At 52.5% G+C, this 23,413-nt stretch overlaps 1 protein-coding gene across 3 annotated transcripts in view; it reads right to left on the bottom strand.

The window, feature by feature from the left end:
• The window catches only part of FGFR1 (fibroblast growth factor receptor 1), a 48,735-nt gene extending 31,906 nt beyond the window's left edge, over positions 1-16,829 (bottom strand). For all 3 annotated transcript variants that reach the window (XM_012651109.1, XM_012651110.1, XM_012651111.1), the window contains exons 1-2: positions 16,105-16,829; positions 6,679-6,857 (exon numbers count right to left, since the gene is read on the bottom strand). In XM_012651109.1, coding sequence (XP_012506563.1) covers positions 6,679-6,769 — 91 coding nt within the window. In that variant the 5' untranslated portion in view covers positions 6,770-6,857; positions 16,105-16,829. The remainder of the gene's footprint in view (positions 1-6,678; positions 6,858-16,104) is intronic.
• Positions 16,830-23,413: the final 6,584 nt, after the last annotated feature.

Genomic DNA, 23,413 nt, shown 5'->3' with positions numbered 1-23,413 from the left:
AATTTAGAATTAATTACTCCTTAATTATTAATTAATTATTAATTCAGGAGGGAGGTGGCCCTCAAATTAAGCCTTAATCTAAACCAAAGCTAAACTTTAAGCTAAGACTTGAGTAGAAACTATAAAAAGTGAAAAGGAAAAAAGGATGGGAACAGAGATTTCCGGCTAAGGGACCAGGATAAACAATGGTTATATACAGAGTATATGTTGTATTCCAGGAAAATGGAAGAGAAGGAAGGAAGGAAATAAATCAGTGATGAATGGACCACTGGCCAGAGGCTAGTTTTCCATCCTAGAGAAAACTGAGGAAGGGCTAAGCTCTGAATTAAATTTCCTTTGTTGAAACTTCAGTGTTGATGCTTCTGCCTCTTCTCCTGCCCAAGCTCATAACCACTCAGTCCACTCTCTGCTGAACTTCTCGAACCTCTCACGCACTTTAGGCCCAGGGCGCCCACACCCAGGGCCTGGGAAACACAGACGCGGGCCGCTGCCCAGTGGTCCCCTCCCCTCGCACAATTCATCCCAGCAGGCTTGGCCACGCCACGGCACATGGGATAAGGCCACGGCGTGGAGTTTCCAGCTCTGCCAGGGCGGCTCTCTCTTAGTGCCGGGACCCAACTGGACAGACCCCTCAGCCTGGGACCCCCAGGGTGCACGGCTCAAATCCTCGAAACGCAGGCAGTGGGCACCCTTGCATGGCAAGCGTGAGCCAAGAAACAGGACAAGAGAATTCTGAGGGTAGCAGCTCAGTGTCCCGGTGCTACACTGGCAACACTACACAGCAACAAGCCTACTACTGGAGAGGAGGGGTTCAGGCAATGGTCCTGTGTCTCCCACTTGACTGTCACCAGCTGGAAGTGAGAGCAAATCCCCAAGGTCAGGAGCAACTCAGACTCCAAAAGGCTTCTCCCAGGAGCAAACAGTTTGGCATTCACCACGGGCCCCTAAGATCCCAGCTGGGCAGTCAACTTTCAGCAAAGTCACTTGGGACTCGAGGGGGCCGCAGGGCGGGCAGAGAGCAGAGGGTCCTGCAAGTCTGTGGACAGCCATCTCTCCAGGACCGACAGGAAGGCCTGGGCTGCCCAGCGCAGGAGCCCAGGAGAGCAGAGCAGCTGGACTCCCCCAGTCAGCAGGGAAACAGTTGTCTCACTTCCAAGCTTCAGGCAAGGAAGAGGCAAAGGTGGGGTCCACAGGGTGAGCTGGAGCCCCCAGTGGCCCCAGAGGAACGAGGCTTTGTACAAACAGGGCGCAGCTGCTGGTCAAGCTCTCTGACCTCAGACCTCGCCCTCGCGGATAATGACTCCCCAGAACTCACTCTCCCAGGGCCATCCATCACAGCCCGGACACCAGCCATCACTCGCTGCTCCTGCCGGGCCAGCTCCGTGCTGGGGCCGCGGGCTCCAGAAGAATCCCTGACGCTCCCTCTCCAGTTCCTGCCCACCCCAGACTCCAGGTAGTCGCAGACACCAGGGGACAGAATCCAGGCCTGCTTCTTTGTTTGTGCCCCCCCCACCCCGCCCCCGCGAGTCCTCTGGACAGCCATTTGTTCTTCCCTGAGAAATTCCTCCTCCCTGACTTCGGGGAGCGGGCTGGCAAAGCGAGAGTGGAAAATCAGTGAAGCTAATGGTGCAGCAATGCAGGCGCCAGAGCCAAGAACACAGCCCTGGACTGGCTTTGCTGCACTTGCCCAGCCTGGGCAACAGGGCCACGTGAGCGCCCTCACGTTCCTCCCAGGCTGAGGGCCGGCCCTCCCCACCCCCACGAACACTCCCCAACACCCCGCAAAGGCACTGGGGACGGGATGTGGGACACAGCCCATCCTCTAGGGAAACCCAGGAGCTCAGCACCTCGCAGGTTTCTGCAGACCTAAACCCTCCACCCTGGTTCTCAAGTGGGTCATCCAACGACGCCTTTTGCTCCATGTAATTCCACTCGCCTTCTGGCAGAGGGTGAAGAAACTCCAGTGTGAGTTAGAAGCAAACAGGCTCTTTTCAGGAGAAGAAGTTATGCTAGGGAGAGGGTGGAGGTGTCGGGGAGCGTCCTGTACGTGTCCTCAGGCAGCCACGGTCCTCGGGCCATGTCACTTGGCTGCGGCCAGTGGGACCACAGCATGCCTGGTAGTGGGACACCCTCTGGTACCTATCTGAGACTCTCCCTGCAGCTGGGCTGAAATGCACACCCCTTAGGGACAAAGGCAGCTGCAGGACCCCCAGAGGCAGGGCTGGGGGGTTTGCCAGGGCCCTGGAACTTGAGGTGGGCAGTGGCTCTGGCACAACTCGCAGCCTCTCCCCTATGGGTGCAGGTTTCTGCAGAGCACGGAGACAAAGGCCTGCTTTGTGGCGCGCGCACGGCATCCAGGGGGCTTGCAGCCAGAAATGGAAACGTGCGGCTTTTCCATTAAGTGTAACCTCTCCCCGCTCCAACTGGCCACCAGACTCCTTCAAACCTGGGTGGGTGGGAGGAGCCGTAAAAACCAGCCCATTAAATCGCTTATGAGTTGCAGGTTTCTGAGCGTGGAGGCGAGCACTGCGATGGCAAGTCTCACGCCCTGTCCCCTGTACCACAGGGGCTGGGGGTTCAAACCCACGGTACTGCTGAGAAAAGGGTAAGGACCGACGCCAACGCCAGCAGTGGCCTTGTAAGCAGCTCTGGACTCAGTCGTTTGCCCCCCTGCCCGCCCCCCGCCCACCTCCCTGCACCCAAGTTTTATTCCAAAAGAGAATGTACCCTTTTCAATCTCACAATCTTTCCAGTTGGTGCCTGTCTTTCCAAAGGGCTGTTCTACCCCTCGGCCCACAACCAGCTTCAGTCTCTCCAAGCAACTCCTTCCCCTCCCTCAAAGCCGGATCTGAAACAAGCTTCCACTCTAAAATCCTAAACTAGAGAAGGGGAAGGAGAGGGAGAGAGGAGGGAGGCTGGTTTTCCTGGAACCCTTATTAAATCAACTTTCCAAGGACAGCCAGAAACTGCAGGCCCTCCCGGGTCCCTCAGGAGCATTTGCAGACTGCTGGGGTTGGCACCGTGCTCAGTTGGAGGAGGGGCCCCCAGCAGGCGGACACACACACACACACACACACACACACACACACACACACACAATTACAATCACAGCAAAGCCTTGTAAAGGTGGACTCGGTGTGAGCAGGGTTTTGGGTGGTTTGCTTTAATCTTCTGGACAAACTCTATACACAGACTGTAACGTTTTTTGAAGACAATAGCGGCACCGTGATCTAACCATCAGCAGAGCCGAGGCTATACAATACACTCTACGTTTGTAAGGCTCCTTACCGCGTAGGGAGCACGAAGACACATTTCCCCTGATGGTGTCAGGGTCACCGCAGCTCTCTGTGCTCTACCTCAGAGCTCATGAGGGACGAGCTATGGCCAGGGACACTAAGGCAGGACGTCCCCCTCCAGACGGAGGACCAGGACCTGTTCTCCGGGTGCTTTCCACGGCTGTGTCCCGTGGCATTCGAAGTCCACCCATGAAATAGCATGTGGCTCCCCATGTGGCGTCACCTCCGGGGTCCCGGGAAAATGGACCAACAACCGCCATTTACCGCTCATTGACACGCACCAGGCACTGTTCTAAGAGCTTTGCCGATATCCTCGTTTGATGTTCCCAGCGACCTTGTGAGCACACATTCATTCCCAACATATTTTATGGAGAGGCGCGCAGAGGAACTTTCCCAAGAGCCAACCATCAGTAAAAGGTGGAGCTGAAAGCAAAACCGAGGCAGTCCAAGGGAAAACTTACACCCACGCAAAGAGAACATAAAAATGTCTCTCTCTCCCCCTCTCTGTCTTTTGTGCTTTTTAGAGACAGCGTCTTGCTTTGTCACCCAGGCTGGAGTGCAGTGGCACAACCACAGCTCACCGCAGTCTCAATCTGCTAAACTCAAGCAATCTTCATGCTTCAGCTTCCAAAGCAGCTAGCACTACAGGTGTGCACCACTACACCTGGCTCATTTAAAAAATTTTTTTGTAGAGACAGGGTCCCATTATGTTGTCCAGGCTGGTCTCGAACTCCTGGGCTCAAATGATCCTCCCACCTCAGCCTCCCAAAATGCTAGGATTACAGGCATGAGCCACTGTGCCTGTTCTATCCCTTGACTGGGGTAGTAGTTACATGGGGTGTAGACTTACCAAAACACATCGAACTCTACACTTGAAATTGGTGTATATCATAGTATGTAAATTATGTAAGTATGCCTCAATTAATTTTTTTTTTTAAAGAGACAAGGTCTCTTTCTGTCACCCAGGCTGCAGTACAGTGGTGTGATCATAGCTCACTGCAGCCTCGAACTCCTAGGCTCAAGCCATCCTCCCACCTCAGCCTCCCAAGTACCTGGGACTATAGGCACATAACTACCACATTTGGCTAATTTTTTTTACATTTTGTAGAGACAGGGTCTCACTATGTTACCCAGGCTGGGAGTTGACTTTTAAAAACTGGTCTCTAACTTTAGTCTTTCCTGCTGTATGGCCTCCTAAGATCCCCCATCCACCTTTCGTCCTCCCCACTTCCTGCTCACAGGGCCAGTACTTTGTCCTCACGAAGACCTTCAGTCCCCGCTGCAGCCTCCACCACTGCCTCCGCTTCCTGCCCCAGGCTGGACCCACGGCCAGCAGCTTCCACGATGCGCTCCTCCTCCTCCACCATCCCCCTAAAATTCCCTGTGCTTGGACATCCCTTCAGCCTACAGGTGCCCAGGCCTGAGATCCACACTGTTTACTTTCTCCACCCTCCATTCCTGGGCTGCAAAGAGTTTGTCTGAGAACATTTAAAAGAGAAAAAAAAAAAAAGGACTTTAGGGTCCATTGTAAATTCACATTCTCAAACCTCATCCAAGCCTGGTTGTCCCTGGCCTCCTCCACCTGTCCTGGTGGGCCTGCTCCTCATAAGCCCCCACCCTCACTCTCGAACTTTACTCTCATCTCATCCGTCCGTGTCTCCAGCTACCCAGAGCTGACATCGACCTACTTAAACTCCAGGTTCTGCTTCTACGGTGTCTTTACTACTTTCTCCCTCCTTCGCCATCTCCCAGCCCCCACCTGCTCCACAGGCTCACTTCCTCTGGCTACACATTCAGAACGACCTCTCCCTTGTAATCCTTTATTACTGCTCCCATTTCACAGATGAACAAGCTAAGGCTTATTGTGTAATTTATCAGAGGAAGTCACGTGGCCATCAAGTGGCGAGGCAGGATGCAAGCGCAGGTCTACCGACTCCTTCCTCCCATCCGGCCAAATTCAGCTGCCAAATTAATTTCCTGAAAGCTGGATCATGTCACTACCTGCTCAAAACTTTTTGAGTTTCCCAGAACCTACCCACGTAAGTATAATTTTCTTAACAGGACATTAAGCCTTCCGTATGCTAACTCAATCCAATTTTTCCAGGTGTTACTTTGCAAAACTACCTACTCACCAGGCAAGCTATTCTCCATATTCCATACCCTCACCCACGCTGTTCCAGTTGGAGTGCCCTTCATTTCCTTCTCCCGAACTCCTACTCATCCCTCAAGACCCATCTCAGATGCTACTGCTCCCCTCTTCCTCTGCACTCCCAATGCATTTTGTTATATAACAACCCCACCATGTGGTTTAAACACAGTCTTCTCTGTATGTACTTACCACTATACTTGTCTCTGCCCTACCTGACCGCAAATTCCCTGTGCAGAGATGGTCTCTCCCAGTTCAGATCTCCAGCATGTCCTAGTGGGGCTCTTGCCTTCAGTCCTGTTACCGAATGCAACATGCATACACCCAGCTCCAGCCACGGCACCTTCTAGAAGTCTCACACACCTTTCCCCGCTCCTCCCCCTTGCACCATCCAAGTGGACACACATTCTCACCCGTCGCCCACTGCTCAAACAGGCCCCTGTAGCCCAGGTTTAAACACAGCCGCCTTGTCACGTCCACCAACCTTCTCTGTGTGATCAGCCACCACATCACAAGCCACATGACCCCATGGCAGCAGAAATGCCCACACATTAGTTCCCAAAGTCCCTCGAAAGCCACCAGGTGTACCTCCCCATGAGGTACTTTCAGAAGTCAAGCAAATCTCATGAGCGCTGGGCAAGGCCATCCCGTCACCAGTGATCTCTCTGAATTCCCAACATGCCACCGGTCTCTGTGCCTCCTGGTTCTCGATCTCCTCGAAACCCGCCAATCGTACACAACCAAAGCAAACCATTGGGCAGGCCCCAAACAGCCTGTGAGACTCGGCCAAGGGAGGCGCAGCAGCAAGCCAATTGCTGTGACTGCTGACGCTCACAGAAGATGTGTCTCGGGAACAGTCTTCTAGAAGCCAGAGGTCTTTATCAAGTTCTCACCTCTGACAACGTCTGCTGTGGTCTGATCCAAGTTCTAGACCCAAATTCATAGGCCACCCGCTCCCCACTGCACCACCCGTCCCATGTATCACCTAGGTTGAGGGGCTGGCTCTAGGGCTGCCATTGGGTGTTCTTTCCTCAGGGAGAGAAAAACACACACCCCGACCCTGTGAGCATGGCCCTCTGGCCTTCACGACCCCACCTCCGATGGAGTTGGTTATGCCTGTCACCAGGCCGGAACGAGCCCAGGGGTCTCGAGAGTCTCTTCTGCAGGAAAGGAGCCTTCCCACCCAACCACGCCACCGCCCTCCCGGCCCAGCCTGTTCCCAAGGCCTGGCCTTACCTTCCTCAGGCAAGGTCGGGGCCGGCCTGGCAGTGCAGAGTGTGGCTGTGACCAGCACAGCCCAGAAGAGGAGGCACTTCCAGCTCCACATCCCAGTTCTGCAGTTAGAGGTTGGTGAGAAGGCTCCGCACCTCCATGGAGACTCCACCTTGAGCCCGACCCTCCTCCTCAAGCTGACTCTGGGGAAAGGGAGAAAAAAAAAAAAAGGTTAGGAGGGTCTGGGTAGACGAGGGGCAAGGAGAAAAAGAAGGTGAAGCACGTGGCCCGGTCGGCGGCCCAGCCTAGAAGGTTACTGGAAGCAAGAACTCGCTCTTTAAAGCGCAAGGAAGAAAACTGTGATCCTATTAGAAGTTACAGGTCTTAATTAGACAAAGCGTGCTTTAACTCAACTCTATAACCATGTTTTGAGTGCAGATTACGTGTAAGCCTGGTTGGGAATATTGTCACGAGTTTCTCCAAGAAATAAGCCTCGAGATCGTGTATGCTGGAAAGTGAATGGGCTCAGGTGGTTCGGCTTTTGTGGACCAGGGCTTCGCAGTGTGCTACAGCTGCAGGGACTCGCACCTGTCCAGGGCAAACCAATCCCTCCGCTGCGGAAGAGAGGGAGGGATGAAGAATCGTGGACCAAGCCGAGCACTAGGAAATGGGAACCAAGTACAGAGATGACTAGTCAGCAGCTGCCGGACTCCAGTAAGATGCTGCGCCTCCCGGACCCATGCGAGGAGGAAGCTGAAATAAATCACCTCCAGGGTCCTCCTCTTGGCCTCTCACAGGGTCTGAATCACAGGAATCTCTAGTTCTACAGCCTCCCTTGGAGGGAACACAGCCCTCGACAACTGCTTACAAAGAGCCTCAGAGTGCGGGACTCTGGGGTGGATCCAGTTCTCCTCCCCACTGCCAAAAGGTGACACTGATGTCTGACGGATATGAGTACCGAGGCTGGGGGAAGAAAGGTCCTACTGGAGAGTCGAGAGCTCCCTCCTGCAAGGGCTGACTCAAGGGCGGCTCATGCTGGCCCCTGCTGAAGTACGGAATCTGCAGCCCTTTACACGCTTCTCGGGTCAGAGTGGTAACATTTAAAACAACTCCCTAGGGTCTTAGAGGACGGATCACTGCTGCTAAACGTTTACTAAGTGACAAGACTTTCTGGGCACTGTCAGGGCTGCAAGGGGGTGACCATCTCTGTCTTCCAGGTGGCTTCTGTCCTAAACGCTCCAGGGAACCGTCCAAGTTATTCAGAGAATCCACTTCCCCGGAACATGCCCTAATGTGGTGCTTCAGCCCTGCCTCCCCCACCCCAGCCCGGCAGGGCCCCTCGGCCCAGTGAGTCAGTCCTGGCTGGCAGAAAACCCCTGGATTCTTGGCTTCGCTCACATGCGCCTGGCCGGTGGGAATACGCACACAATACCACCAGCTCCCTCCCAAGGCTTACCAAAATTTTTTAATGATTTCGAATCAAAAGAGAAGTACACATTTCTCTTTCATTTTTCTAAATTTAGGAGTGGAACCAGAAGAGACAAAATGGAATGAATACTGAATACCTACTACGTGCCAAGCATGCCACTAGGTACAATTAATTTATAACTATGAAACTTCATTTATTCCTCACTATAAATGTACAGGGGATACGAATTGTTATTCCCCTATAAGCAGCAGAGAAACTGAGACTCAAAGAGGTAAGTACTTTGTCCAAGGACATGTAGGCAAGTAACGATCAGCACGGGGACTCTAGGGGGGTCTCTTATCACCCAGGTTTTTGGATCAAACCTGGCTCCATCTTACGCGAACTCGTTTTCTCCCAACCAAGCAGATGAGGACAAATCGGAGGTAACGCTGGAAATCAAAGAGCCCTGATTCTCAATTCCTTTGGTCGAAAGAAAGACCCTTGGAAGCAGATCACGGATGAACCCTCTAGTCCTGGGGTCCCCAACCCCCGGGCCGAGGACTGGTACCAGTCCGTGGCCTGTTAGGAACCGGGCCACAGCAGGAGGTGAGTGGCTGGCAAGCCAGGGAAACTTCATCTGCATTTACAGCCGCTCCCTATCGCATCACTGCATAAGCCTCCTGTCAGGTCAGCGGTGGCATTAGATTCTCACAGGAGCGCGAGCCCTACCGTAAACTGCGCATGCAAGGGATCTAGGCTGCGCCTCCTTAGGAGAATCTAATGCCTGATGATCTGAGGTGGAGCTGAGGTGGTGATGCTAGCGCTGGGGAGCGGCTGCCAATACAGATTGTCATTAGCAGAGAGGTTCGACTGCACAGAGCCCATAATAAATCAACTGCTTGCAGACTCATATAAAAACCCTATCAGTGAGTGGCAAGTGACAATGTAATAATAATAGAAATAAAGTGCACAATAAATGTAATGCGCTTGAATCATCCCGAAACCATCCCCCCACCCACACCCCAGTCTGTGGAAAACTGTCTTCCATGAAACTGGTCCCTGGTGCCAAAAAGGTTGGGGACCGCTGCTCTAGTCCTTAGGATGGGGCACACCCCAGGGCCTGGGATGGAAGCAGTGCTTGCCTGAGGACATCCCTAAACCCACACCCCACATCTCACTACATCCCAAAGACACACCTAAGTGACGCAGGCCTGTCACCCAGAAAGGTGTACCTCAGTAAGAAAACCTAAGTCTCACAGTAACTACTGGAGCACTGAATACATTTTTAGTATCTAATGGGAAAGGGTGGTATCCTCTTGAGATGATTCAGCTTGGTTTCAAACACAGCAGACAGGCAGCTTGGACCGCCACTCGGCCTCTCTGTCCCCTGAAAAGCCTGCCACCTCTTCACGAGTGTGGGCTGGCTGCAGACTGTCCTCTCTCAGCTCCACGATCAATGCACCTCAAACTCATCTGGCAACTTCCCTCAGCTCATTCCCAAAACAAGGTACAAAAGTCTCCTCCTCTCCTACCCCTCTGGGCTTCGAGTTTCACATCTGTAAAACACGCATGTTAAGCAAACCCAGCCTGCTGGCACCAACTCCCGGAATGCAAAGGTAAGTGGGCACGCACCCCATTCCACACAGCTGCAGAAAACACAGTGACACAAGCCGCTAGTCCACATGCTGTCTGGGACCCTGAGGACTGCCACCTCCTCCTTCGCCTCACCTTCTCCTTCTGCTAATTAATGAATTCTTCAAATCCCTTAGGAACAGCCTCCTTCCTTCACTGCTGGACAGATGTGACCTGTAGCCTCACAGGTGTACACAGCAGCTCCCTCAGAGACCCTGCAGCTGGCTCCCCGCTCATCTCTCCATCAGTCAGTCTCCGGGGACTCACAGCCCAACTCGCCTGCCTGCAGGGGTCCTCAGTGGGGAGTGGAGAGGAAGACGCGGTATTTCAGTCTCCCCACTTGCCGGAGGGGGATGAAATATCTTCCCTGCCTCCGCCACAGGTGGTTGCGAAGATCGAACGGGCTGTGTGGGTGACGGTGCCTGCTGTCTCCCCTCCGGAGCACTAATCCAGTGGGAGATGTGGACGGTGTCTGCCGAGAAAGCGAGGGTTGTGCCACGTGACCTTGCAGCGCTCCCTCACTCTAAGCGTAAACATTCTGCGCACATCAGAGCTCCTCGTCCAAAAATGATGTCAGGAGAACCAGCTGATGAGTTCACAGCCAAGTCTTTTTCTTCCCGTTCTCCGGAGAAAGTATAAATGTGTGCCCTTCCACTTAGAATCCTGCCACCCTGGGACAGTCGCTTACCCTTTCTGAGCCTCAGTTCCCCACCTGCTGGAGGGGGCTCCATCACAGGTGGTTATGAGGGTCAAACGGGCAGTGGGTGAAGGTGCCTGCCCTATGCTCTCTGAAGTACTAATCAAACATAAGGATTACAAATGTATTTATATTTAATATGTTAATATGTTTATAATTATTATTACATAGTATAATAATGCTTTGAGTAACTCCTTGATAGCACTCTCAGGAAATTTGGCAAGTGGCAGCATGAAGACACAAACTTCCAACCTTCCCGAAGGTATTTCTCACTCTCCATCCTCACACCCCATCGCTGGCTGGCCTGTACGGTGGCCACTAGCCACCTGTGGCTACTGTATACTTGAAATGTGGCTGGTGCTAGTTGGGATGTGCTAGAAGTGAAAAATATACAATGGATCTTGAAAGCTTGGTAACAAAAAAAGAATGTAAAGTATCTCATCAATTTTTTATATTGATTACATGTTCAAATGATAATATTTTGGATTAAATCACATACATTATTAAAATCTAAACAAACTAATTAAAAATGAATCTAGCTTGGGCCGGGCGCAGTGGCTCACGCCTGTAATCCTAGCACTCTGGGAGGCTGAGGCGGGCGGATCGTTTGAGCTCAGGAGTTCGAAACCAGCCTGAGCAAGAGCGAGACCCCGTCTCTACTAAAAATAGAAAGAAATTAATCGGACAACTAAAAATATATAGAAAAAATTAGCTGGGCATGGTGACGCATGCCTGTAGTCCCAGCTACTCGGGAGGCTGAGGCAGGAGGATCGCTTGAGCCCAGGAGTTTGAGGTTGCTGTGAGCTAGGCTGACGCCACGGCACTCACTCTAGCCCGGGCAAAAGAGTGAGACTCTTGTCTCAAAAAAAAAAAAAAAATGAGTCTAGCTTGTTTCTTTTTACTTGATTTCAAATGTGGCTACTAGAAAAGTGAAAATTACATGTAGCTCATGTTGTATTTCTACCCAACAGTAGAGCTCACAGCTCCAGGCAATCTGGTCCGTGCAAGAGTTTCTTCTTTGCCCTTCCTCCCTCTGCCCTGGACCAGGTCTTTGCTATTCTCTGAGCCCTACTTTAAGTAACTACCTCTTCCACAAGCCTTTCTTAGGCCTTCTAGTTAGCGGATCTCATTCCTCTGAATTTACAAACCACCTTACTAGCCCCTCTGATAAGGGGCTCAGGTCATCTTATGTGATTGCTATTTATGTTCCCCATCCCCTTCTCTCCCCGTGGGATTGTAAGCTCCTTCAGAGCAAGGTCTGTGCCTACTTAACCTTTGGGTTTTCTTTGAGACAGGATCTTGCTCTGTTGCCCATGCTGGAATGCAATGGCGCAATTATAACTCACTGCAGCCTCGAACTCCTATCCTCCTGCCTCAGCCTTCTGAGTAGCTAGGACTACAGGTGTGTGCCACCATGCCTGGCTAACTTTCTAAAAAAATTTTTGTAGACACACGGTCTCATTATGTCGCTCAGGCTGCTGGTCTTGAACTCCTGGGCTCAAGTGATCTTCCCCCCTTGGCCTCCCAAAGTGCTGGGATTACAGGTGTGAGTCACCATGCCTGGCTCTAACCTTTATTAATACCCTTAGCACCTGGTGGACACGGAAGATGTTGAGATATCTGTTAACTAAATGAATACATGAATGAAAGAAAAGAAGGGTGATTGAGAAGAAACTAGTATAGATACTCTCCCAGAAAAGAGGTTGAGAATACCAGGAAAAAGCAATAGTCAGTACCCTTGTAAACCAGCCAAGCACTATTTCAGAGAATACCAACTGAGACATTTTCTCAACATTTTTGAGTCTTCAGAATTGAGGAAGTTAACATCAAAATATTAATCTCTTCAGATGAGGATAAGGCTTACTTCTTAACAGAAATGGTCCCTTTTCGCAAAAGGGAGAATTTCCTACACAACGTTGAGAGGGCAGAGCAAGTACCTGACGAACATTTGAAATAAGTTATACAGCTCAGCTTGTGAAATTTCGGTTGGTCCTAGGGAAATGCTAATTTTTTATTTTGAATCTGTTAAAAAAAAAAAAAAGTGTCCAAATATCCGTGGGAATAAGAAGTATACAAAAAATTAGTAATAAGTGAAATACTAACTGCTGCACATAATCTAGAAAACCTTGCTACTGAAGACAGGATATGCTAGCAGAACTCCATGTTTCTGGAGTTGTTCACCTAGGTGAGTGCTATGTACCAGGGGACCCAGGCGGGGAAGAGGGGGCCAAACACTGCTTCTTTCTTTATTGGGGGGCTGGTGGTGGTGAGGAGAGAATTTCTGCTTAAGGTAGACGCAACTTTGGTGGGTAAAACAAATATCCTAGCCCAAGTCTGGTATTTAATCCTCTCTGGAAACACCAGAATCTTCTCTAAAGCTGCACATCTGGACTCCCACCAGTCCCCGGTGCGTCCAGACCTTTTACAAAGCTCCGGGGAAAGCAAAAATGCAAGACAAATTTCCCAAGAGGAAATTAAACTCATCTCAAGTGATGTGATGCCCTTTCAGAACGATACATTGGAATCAATTTTATCTAACTCCTTTCCTTCCAGCAGCAACAAGCTCAAACTTTCCTAGGATGCTCTTTCACTAACAGCCATTTTGATGAAAGAGATTTAAAAATGGAGGCAAGAAAAAACCCTCTGGAGAAGCTGGCTGCTAAACCCCAAGCTCACATCAGCAAATCTCCTCTATTTCAGGAGTCTTGTTTCAGGTCAATACCCAAAACAAACAAAAAGCACACTACTAAAAGCAAAACCCATGGATTTTCCTTGGTCTCTAAGGCTGGAATCTGCCTATCCAATGCTCAATTCAGTTTTCTTGCCCTCTGGAGTCCACCAGGAATAAAGCTGGCCCAGGCTGAGGGACGCATGGGTGTACTCTAATCCCCTCCCCTAAGCGGGGGAATCTTTTTGCACATCTTCCTGTGCCTTTGACTCACTTGCTATTCAAAGGGTACCTACTGGAACTTTTTAACATCCTCCATGGCCAGAAACCAAGGAAAAAAGCCCACTAAGGCCATCTACTTTGGAACCAAAGGAAGTGGTGCCCACTCCCTTCCAAATCCCCACTGTGAAAGTACCTCCCGAATAGGCAATTCTGCAGGTATGGTAAAAGCAGGCAGTGAAAGCACCCGGTTCAAGTGGCTCTGATCTGGATGGCCCTCATTAAAAAGCTGACACTCAGCTATGACTAAGAGTAAATGCAACAGATATTTCAAGGAGCTCGTCACTGATGCAGCAAGCACATAACCATCCCAGCTGGAGTCGGGCCCCCGGCAGCCTCCCTGGCCCCAGACACCCTGCACCCTGAGGGTCAGTGGCAGCCCTGGGGCTCCTTCTAACCAACTAGGGGGAAATATGTAAACAAGTCATTAGGGAGGCAGCCCATCAGGACAGACGGCAGGGCAGAGATTGCAGGCCTTGCTGGCCCGCGGTCACCGAGAGGAAGGGAGATGACCCAGGCGTGGGGGTAATTAGCCAGACCAAGGCGCGTCCCACGGGGCCCTGCTACTTAGCTTTTAAACAAGCCTCAGAGAGGAAACCAGGAGGCTGGGCCAAGGGAGGAAAATGGCCACTTTCTGCTAAACAGTCTCAAGGCTAAGGTTCTACAATTTAGGTGGTATTCCAAAAAAAGCGCTGGTCCGGAGGTGCAAAGGGCAGGGCACATCTGCGGAGGAAACAGTCACCTTAATTACCATGTCTAGAGAAAGTGCGATTTCATTACAGCCTCCAAAACTACTGCCCAAAGAAGGAAACCAAAGAAGTGTTTTCAATTTGAAAGAGGCTGGAAAGGAGCGGGTGAGAGGGAACAACGCTCCACCCTCCCGCAACTTTGGACCGTACAGTGCTTTCCTGCCTCAAAGACTGTTACAGAAAGTAAATCCACAATCCAACTCCCGATTCCAAACCTGTAGCCGTTACCTAAATGGTAAAACTCCCCCCTTCAGCTTCCGGGGGCTGCGGCCCAAGTCACTTCCCGCAAACACACGGGGAGCGGCACCGGCCCCCGGCCCCGGCCCCGGCCGCGGCGTGCGGGGCTCGCCCCCAGGGTGAGAAGGGACGCGTGACGCCACCGCCGGCAGCCAAGACCGAACAGCGGGCTCCAGACGGGGACAGACACTCCCGCAGCTCCAGCTGCAACTCAGTGGAAGAGAAAGCAATGCTGTGTTTCCAGAAACTTCCATCAGGGCCAGTTATGGGCCAGATCCACTGCCAAAAAGGCCACCGCTAGCAGATAAACCTTTTCCTAAAACCTTGGCCCCATCTCCCCAAAAAGCCTCTTTTCTGCGCCATCTAGAAAACATCCCAACCACCACCACCACCAAGCAGAGAATAACTCACTTGGTGGGTACATGAATAACTCAGGATACAGGGCAACTTTCTTTTCTTCCCCAAATCCGAACCCCTCATCTCCGAGTCTCCAGAAATTTTAAGGAGGGAGGCGGTAAAGACGAGTTGAAGAATCCCAGTTCTAATTTAGGGGAGGGGGAGGGGAGGGGAGGGAGGTTAGCAATGCGGCTGCGGTGTACCGGTGTGGAGTGAAACGGAACCAGATGCGCTGCTACATCTGGAAAATGGGAAGGGGGGGCGCTGGGGGAGAAAGGCTCCGTGGAAATGTTTTTCAAACGGGCTGATGGCTTCTGGGCCCAGGAAGGAGGAACAGGCTTCACTCCCCTACGAAGTGGCTGGCCGTCTCATAGGGGGTGTGTGGTTACATGAACCCCCTTCTACAATGTGCACAAATTCCTCTGCAGAAGTGGATTCTAGCCTCCCATTTATCCCCTCCCAAAACATAACGGGACGGGGAGCGGGAGGCAGAGGGCAGGGGGGTCTGGGCCCGAGAAGCAACATGCATCGCGGCCGAGCGAACCGCACCGGACACAACCCCCACCCCTTCCCCACTCCTAAGAACCGGATCGGAACCGAACGCGCCCCCGCCCCTGCCGTGCACTGGGGCCCAACGTCATCCGCTGGTCGTCCTGCCGTCCCCCAAACTTCCGACCCCCCCGAGATCCTCTAAGTAGAAGATCACCCCCTCTGGAAAGGAGACTCCTTCCTCGCTCTTCGCTAAAGCAAATTCAGCCATTTGGTGACGACACCTCCTTAAACCTATTTGAGAGGAGCCGACCTTCTTCCCTCCACTCCCTCCCCTCCTCAAGCCCCCACCCCGCCCCCAACCGGGACCCCAGCCTGGCCCGGAGGCGGAAAAGGACTCGGGAATACCGGGTTTTTCAGCGTTCCGCCCAAAGCTACCTGCTGCATGGGGAGAACCCCACAAGGGACCGAAGGAGAAGGAGCGGAATGGAACGCGCACACGCCCAGCTCGCCGCCCGCTCCCGCCGCCTCCGCAGTCCGCGGAGACCGTGGGCCTCCCGCCTCGGCCCGGCCCTGTCCCTCCCGGACTCACCGCGGAGCCGCCGCCGCCGCCCGCCGGCTCCCGAGCGAGAGTTGGCGGAAAAGTTGGGCGGCGGAGGAGCGGCGGGACGGGCGCGGGGAGGGGGCGCAGCGGCGACGCGGGCAGAGGGAGGGAGCCCAAAGGGGGCGCGGAGCGCTGGGGGGAGCCGGGAGGCGGAGGGGGCGGGCAGCGAGCGGAGGGAGGCGCCGGCCCCGACTGGGCTGCGGCGGGCGAAGCGCAGCCAGGAGGCTCCGGCGCCGGGGGCCGCTCGGGACGCCAAGCCCGCCCCGGATCTGGGGGCGCCGCGGCTCTTACCTCACTCGGCGCTGATGATCCGCCTCTGGAGAGTCCGCCGTGGCGTGTGCGGGCGGGCGGGTGCCCGCGTCCCCCGCTCCGGCCCGCCGCCCCCGGGCTCCGTTCGGGTCCTGGCGGGGTCGCGAGAGCCCCGAGTCCGGCGCTCGACTCCCGGTGGCGCTCGGTGCTCGGCGCCTCCAGCCCGGGCGGGAACAATGGAGCCGGAGCTGGTGCCCCGGAGGCGGGGCGGGGGGAGGGCTCCCGTCCGCCGCCGGGGGTCTCCAGACCCCGTGCCCCCCTTCTCCAGAGTCCGGCGGCGGCGCCTCACGCTTCGTGCAGACAGGGCTCCATCGCCCGGCGGGGCCCCGGCGCCGCGGCGTGCCCGACTGCAGCACGGGTACAGTGCGCGCCGCGGGGCGCCCCAAGCCCGGACCGGAGAAAAGTCTCGGTCTCCGCCGCTTTTCCAGCTGCGGCGCGCTCGCGGCGAGGGAAGGCGAGGTCGCCGCAATGCGCTAAGCAGAGTCGCGGTCCCGTCCGGACGTTGCCGCCCAGCCCCGGCGCAGCCCGGGCTCCTTCGCGCGCTGCGGCTGGACCGGCGTTCGGGCTCCCGCTCGCCGCCGCCCGCGCCGAGGCCGCCGCACCAGTGCCCGCAGGAGCGCTCGGAGCGCTGTGCGCCGGCGAGGCGCGAGGGCTCGCTCACTCCCTCCCGCGCTAGTCCCTCCTCCTCCTCCTCCTCCCCTGCAGCTGCCTGCTGGGCCTTGTAGTTCCCGAGCCGCGGCCCCCGAGAGGTGGGGAGCGGGCGGAGCCGCCGGGCGCGCTGCCTTTCCCTTCCTGCGGTCCGGTCGCCTTTGGCGCTCGTGCCCTTGAGTCTGAGCACCGCTGGGAGGGCGCCCGAGCTTCAGGCCGTGGACAGATTAGCAGGTTGGGAGTGAGGCGGAGAGACGCCGTCGCCCTGAGGTGTCGCGTGGGCTTTGGAGTCTGTGTGGCTTGGGGAAACGATTTGCGCCCTCTGAATCTCGGTGTTCCCGTCCGAAGAGGCGGATAATAGCGCTTTCCGCATAGAGTTGAGGAGTAAACGAGGGCCTGGCACATAGTTAACACTCAATAAATACAAGCTGTTTTTATTCCTGAGAAGATCAATCCCTCCCTAGAACCTTCCCTGGGATCTCGACTTTCCCCAGCCTCATGATTTAGGCTTTGTGGTCCACCGGGAGCAGGACCCTGTAAATTCTGTGGTGCCATGGCGGGCCTCCAGAAGTCTCCAGCCACGGTGAATGTTCAGGAAGCAAAGAGTGAGTGGGGATTGGAAATTAATCTGAGGCCACCCAGAGCACCCTCCAGTACTCTAAGGACCACCCCCCTGGGGAAAAATGGCTAAAATGCCCTTTCCCCTGCGTCCTCCCCGCAGAGTGGTATAATCTAGTGGTTCCCTAATCCAAATAGACTTTAGTCCTCTGGGAAACTTCTGAAAAATACAAATTCTTGGGCCTGCTCATACATGAGGAATCAGGTTGTTCCGAGAAGGGGCCAAGAATGTGTATTTTCTCTGAGGCTCTACGGTACCTGTGATACAAGGCCAGGTTGGGGGCTAATGGTAAGGTCAAAGCCCACCACCCTGGGTAGGAAGGGCACCTCCATTCTGGTCTGCCACTTCTGAACTGTTTTACTTTGGACATGTTATGCTTCTGATAAAATCAAGACAGGTATCTATTGAGATACCCTCACAAAGTTGTCACTAAAATCAAATAAAATAATGGATGTCAGTGCACCAAAAGTGTTGAAGTCACTATGTAAGTTAATAGTATGGACCGTTCCCTCAACCCCACCCTACCCCCTCAACCCAAAAGGTTGTAGAAGTTTGAATACCGAATGAGATCTTCCCACCTCCCCCATTCAAGAAAAGGGTCCTTAAGTTTACTTCTCCATCTGACCATCAGTTGAAAGAATACAGTGTCATTCACAGAGTAGGCACTCAAGAAATGTTTATTGGCTGGCCAAAGAGTTAATATTCAATAAGTATTTGTGGAACAAATGAATAAATAAAAAAATAAATAAGAAACAGGCACTCGCGTGTTTGTAGAATAAAAGAGCTTCAGCCATCATTTATGGAGTTTTCCCTATAAGCGTATCTCTCCACCCTGCAACCCTTCAGCTCCTGGTCAGGCTGGGGTTAGCTGCCCACAGAAGCTGCCCACCCACTAGGCCCCTGGCATTTTCAATAACACTTAACCCTGGCCTGTGAGAAGGCCAAACTCACACCCCTCCCTTGGAGAGGCCTTCCCGGCTAATCCCAGCTTTGTCGGCTCCTGGAACCCGTTCTGATTTTCTGGTATATCCACTGATTTGATACCTAACACAGCTTTTTTGTCTTTCCTTCTCTTTGCACACTAGACAGCTTCTAAACTGTTCTAGAGCAAAGATCCCGTCTATGTGTCTGACCCAGCCTAGGACTCGACTCAGGAGGTTTTCATATATGTTTGTTGTCAATGGACTTAATAAGTGTAACAGACCTGGGTTACCAGAGGAGGAAATACAATTTGAGGGACTATGATGGGGAAGGCAAGCCATGGAAAAATCCAGAATTTAATGTTGACACCTAACTAGAGTTTTCCCACTTTGTTCCTGAAAAACAGTGTGTCACCCTTCCTCTCCATAACTCTTATAAAACAAGGGGTTTTAAATTCAGGTCTTTTTTCTCTTGATGTGGGACCATTTTGAGAGTATCTTGAACCCAAAAGAGGACGCTGAAGAATATGTCCTTGATTTAAACAGAAAGAGAATGAACTAAATGCCAGTTTGGTGTTGAGGGGCATAGATCTGCTGCTGAACAAATTCCTCTATAGATTTAGCCAGAAACCAAAACGGAAGCAAGTGCCAGCTTGCTAGCTCTGCCTCGCCGGTTCTCAGGGAAACAGCTAGAAGTAGTGGAGTGGAGAAGGTGAGAAACCAAGAGGAGGCATGGGCCCTCCACAGACCGCAGGCACACTCCTGAATAACTGAGAGTTGGCTGCTTTTATCTGTCCAGCCCAGCTCCCCTCTGCATCCCCCCAACGCCCCTCTTTCTGAGATGCAGACCTTCATTTCTGGAAAGGCCCCGGGCCAGTGGAGGGAGAGGTCCCCAGGGCAGCCCTGAGCCGCTCCAGGCAACTGGGGTCAGACGGCAGCTCTGCCTGTCTCTGCCCTGCTCTGAGGCTTCCTGGCACCTTGCCTCCCCACACAGAAATGTAATCTTCCCTCCGAGATAACAAAGAGCTGGGAGGGTCAGGGAGGATTTGTCGGCCCCTTGCCCTGCCAGCTAGATGTCTGAGTGGGAGACAAAGGCCCTCACGCTCCAGGACCTGATAACCAGTTGGGGGCCTGTTGCCTCCCAGATCTGTGGGAGGAGGGGACCTGTGCTGAATGAAAGGAAGGGAAACAGAGCTCTCCCCAAAGCCTGGTCTGCTCTTTGTTTGGGAACACGGCAGCAAATCCCTTCCCTCTTCCAGCAGCTACTTGGTTGTCCTTCCTCAGAGTTCTTCCAGGAGAAAAGTGCTCTTCCTCCGCCCCACACTCCCTGTGCCCCAGTGCTCTCCTGCCCTGTCTGAGGTTAGCTATTTTAGGGCTCAGCTGTGCCGCTGGGGTAGGTACTGCGGAGTTAATGCCTGCCTGTCATGGAAGGAGTCGGGGAGGTAAGCAACAGCTATACTGGGCGAGGTTGGACTGCAGAACTTCCAGCCTGGGCTTCCAGAGTCCCCTGGACGTGGTGGCAACGGCAGAGTCAGCTCTGAGCGCTGGTTGCAGAAGGGGATTCAGGAGGAGGGGCCTGTCTGGGCTTTTCCCTGCAAAGTGGATCGTTCACAGGTCCCCAGGAGCAGGTGGGCGGCCAAGCCTTTTGCCCCCGGCCCCTGGAGTTAGGGAGCAGCAGTCAGTTACCATCTGGTCACCATTTGGTGACCCCTGGCTGTTCCCAGCACAGCTTCAGCGTGTCAGGGAAGGGAGGCTCTTGTTTGGCTTGGTGTTTTTGTAAATAACATTCACTGTCTCCTACCAACTGGGAGTGGGAAAGGGAGCCAGCGGTCTTCCTGACAGCTCAGCTTGTCTGGCCTTAATGCCACATTTATTTGCTGAGCACTGGGGTGGCAGAGAGCACTTCTTAAGCGTTGGGCAGTGTTGGGCACAGTGGATCTGAAGATGAAGGAGGAGATGAGGGCACAGCCTCCTGGGGAGCTACAGTCTTATGGAGGAGACCAAACATGGCAAGAGGTGCCACCCAGGGGCATCTGCAGGGTGCTTTGGGGGGAGAGCTCAGGAAAGGAGACTGGTGGAGGGGATGCCTGAATCCTGAATGATGACAAACCATACGTGAAAATCCCCAAACTCATCTGGGAAAATGGAGGAAAACCAGCCTGGAGAGTACACTGGGCAGAGGGCAGAGGGCAGTTGGGGGTTGGCTGGCACTGAAGCTTCTGAGTGATCTTGCTCTAAGGGGATGAACTTAGTCTCCGGGGACACTCAGACAGTTCTGAGTGTCAGCCCTGATTCCGCCACTCCTTTCCGGTTGTGCGATCTTGGGGGAGCTGCTTAACTCCATCCATTTCCTCAATGGTGAAATGAGGACAACACTGGTAACTGTTCTTCCCGGGACTGTTGAAAGGATTAAATGAGATAATGCATGGAATGCGCTTGGCACAGTGCCCAGCACATTGCAAGTGCTCAACAAACGATAGCCACTGTTACTATGTTAGCCCAGGAACTTTCCTTTGGTTCAAGACACCTCTTCTGGAGCCTGTTTTCTAGGTATCTTTGTGGCTCTCCTATGCATCCACCACTCCGACCTCCACCCCAGATCCTCTGTCCCCTGATAACAGCTGCAGAGAAAGATATAATTTTCACACTAATCTCCCCCTTCCTTGCTGCACCCCAAGATAAGCAGCCCTTTTTGTTATAGGTTTTACTGTGAAACAAAAGGGAAACAAAAATGTGTAAAGAGAAGCGAAGGAGGCTTAAAACACCTCAGTGAATCCTTCTAGCTGTGGTCCCTGGTTCTAGGGCTGGCTCCCTTCAGAATGCTAACTGCAAATGAGCTGGACTTTTGTCCTCTGCTTTTCTTCAGGGTTCCCCAAAGCCTCCCCTCTTTCTGACCTCAATTTAAAAACCCTCTCCCGGTTAAAGCCACTCCTCCAAGGGCTGGGGTCTGGAGAGGTGAGGGAAGAGGCAGGGGCAGAACAGGGAACAATTTGCATTTCTGAAGACCGCCCCAGGAGTGGGGGACCCAGTTTCTTAGGCTTCTGCCCTGCCTGGGGACAAAGATCAAAGTTTCAGGGTTAGACTTGGATCCTTGAGGACTCAACTTTGAAGTGGGCTCCATCCATGGATATGCTAAGAAAGTTGCAGATGACTTCTGGGTTGTTAAGAACTTTTGGTGATCTTGGGCTGGGTAGGGTCAGAGAGGAAGAGAATTTAAACACAGACACTATTCTCCCATTTAGGTTAGATTTCCCCCTAATCGAATTTTATTATTTTGTCAAAATAAAACAAAGGTCTGTTAACCAAAGGCTTAATAACTGTTTCCTTTGGAAGTGTGATTATAAGAGGCTTACACTTTCTTTTTTACATACATTTGCATCCTTTGAATTTTTCCGAAGGAGTGTGTTCATGGGGCCATCTGTGGTTGAGCAGGCTGTGTATTGGGCCTGAATTCTGTGTGCTGCTGCAGAACTACAGCTGCCCAGAGGAAGTGGCACCTTATTCCAACTTGCTCAAAGGCACCCTGGCCCTCACCACATACTACTTTTCTAATCAGCAAAATAATAACATACCAACTGCATATTTTAAAAGACCAAACATATACTGAGTGACATGATTTTATCTTTAGGCAAGAAGAAAGATCATGAAAAAAATGCCCTGCCAGATGTTAGTCCCTTTGGACAACATCTAAATGGTCACTCTCAAGCCTTCACAAGACATTCCTAATCCCCCACCATAGTGACCACAAACCCAGCCACCCTATAGAATAGCCCCTCCTCTGAAGAGAAAGAGTGACAACGTGAAAACTGATCTTTTGATATCTCAGGTGACTAAAGAATGCTTTGGGTTCAGGAAGGCCTCTGACTGTTAGTCTTCACCAAAACCTGGTTCCCCGCATGCCAGCCAACACAGAGACATTGCATTGTGCAGCCTGCCCCAGCCGGGAGAAGCCGGGCACTCTCCCACAGTGTCTTGGCCAAGTCAGCCCGGCTGGGTTTTGCAGGCCTTTCTAGAAAGCAGTCTCAATGGGTGTTCAGTCCTCGTAGGTCTTCCAGGACGCTTCTTGCTAAGGCTAGATAGAGGCCAAGAATTTACTGTTGGGTTCCGAAAGCCACTCGTCTGGTTCTGATAAGTTTCCAAGCACGTGAGCTTATTTTCTAAGAAGTGTACAGGGATACCCTTATTGTGCTTTGCTTTATTGCGCTTCACAATTTCATAAATTGGAGGTTTGTGGCAACAACCCTGCATCAAGCAATGCTGTTGTTGCCATTTTCCTAGCAGCGTATGCTCGCTTTGTGTCTCTGTCCGTTTTGATGATGCTCACAATATTGCAACCATTGTTATTATATCTGTTACGGTGATCTGTGATGTTTCAGGGTGCTACGAACCACGCCCACATAAGATGGCGAACTGAATCGATAAATGTTGTGTACATTCTGACTGCTCCACCCACCGGCCATTCCCCCATCTCTCTCCCTCTCCTCAGACCTCCTTATCCCCTGAAACCCAATAATATTGAAATCAGGCCAATTAATGACCTTACCGTGGCCTCTAAGTGTTCAAGTGAAAGGAAGAGTCGCATGTTTCTCACTTTAAATCAGAAGTTAGAAATGGTTAAGTTAGGAAGGCATGTTGAAAGCCAAAATAGGCCTCTTTGCACCAGTTAGCTAAGTTGTAAATGCAAAGGACAAGTTCTTAAAGGAAATTAAAAGCGCTACTCTAGTGAACACACCAATGATAAGAAGGCAAAACTGCCTATTGCTGACACGGGGAAAGTGTGAGTGGTCTGGATTGAAGATCAGACCAGCTACAACATTCCCTTAAGCCAAAGCCTAATCCAGAACAAGGACCTAACTCTTTTCCCTTCTATGAAGGCTGAGAGAGGTGAGAAAGCTGCAGAAGAAAAGTTTGAAGCTGGCAGAGTTTGCTCGGGAGGTTTAAGGAAAGAAGCTGCCCCCACAGCATAAAGGACAAAGGCAAAGCAGCAAGTACTGATGTAGAGCTGCAGCAAGTGATCCGGAAGATCTAGCCAAGATCCTGATGAAGGTGGCTACACTAAGCAACAGATTTCCAGTGTAGACGAAACAGCCCTCTGTTGGAAGAA

Source organism: Propithecus coquereli, unplaced genomic scaffold (assembly GCF_000956105.1).
Source record: "Propithecus coquereli isolate 6110/MARCELLA unplaced genomic scaffold, Pcoq_1.0 Scaffold349, whole genome shotgun sequence".
NCBI lineage: Eukaryota > Metazoa > Chordata > Mammalia > Primates > Indriidae > Propithecus > Propithecus coquereli.
Note: the sequence above shows the minus strand (reverse complement) of the source record. Positions and strands in the feature narration are given on the sequence as shown.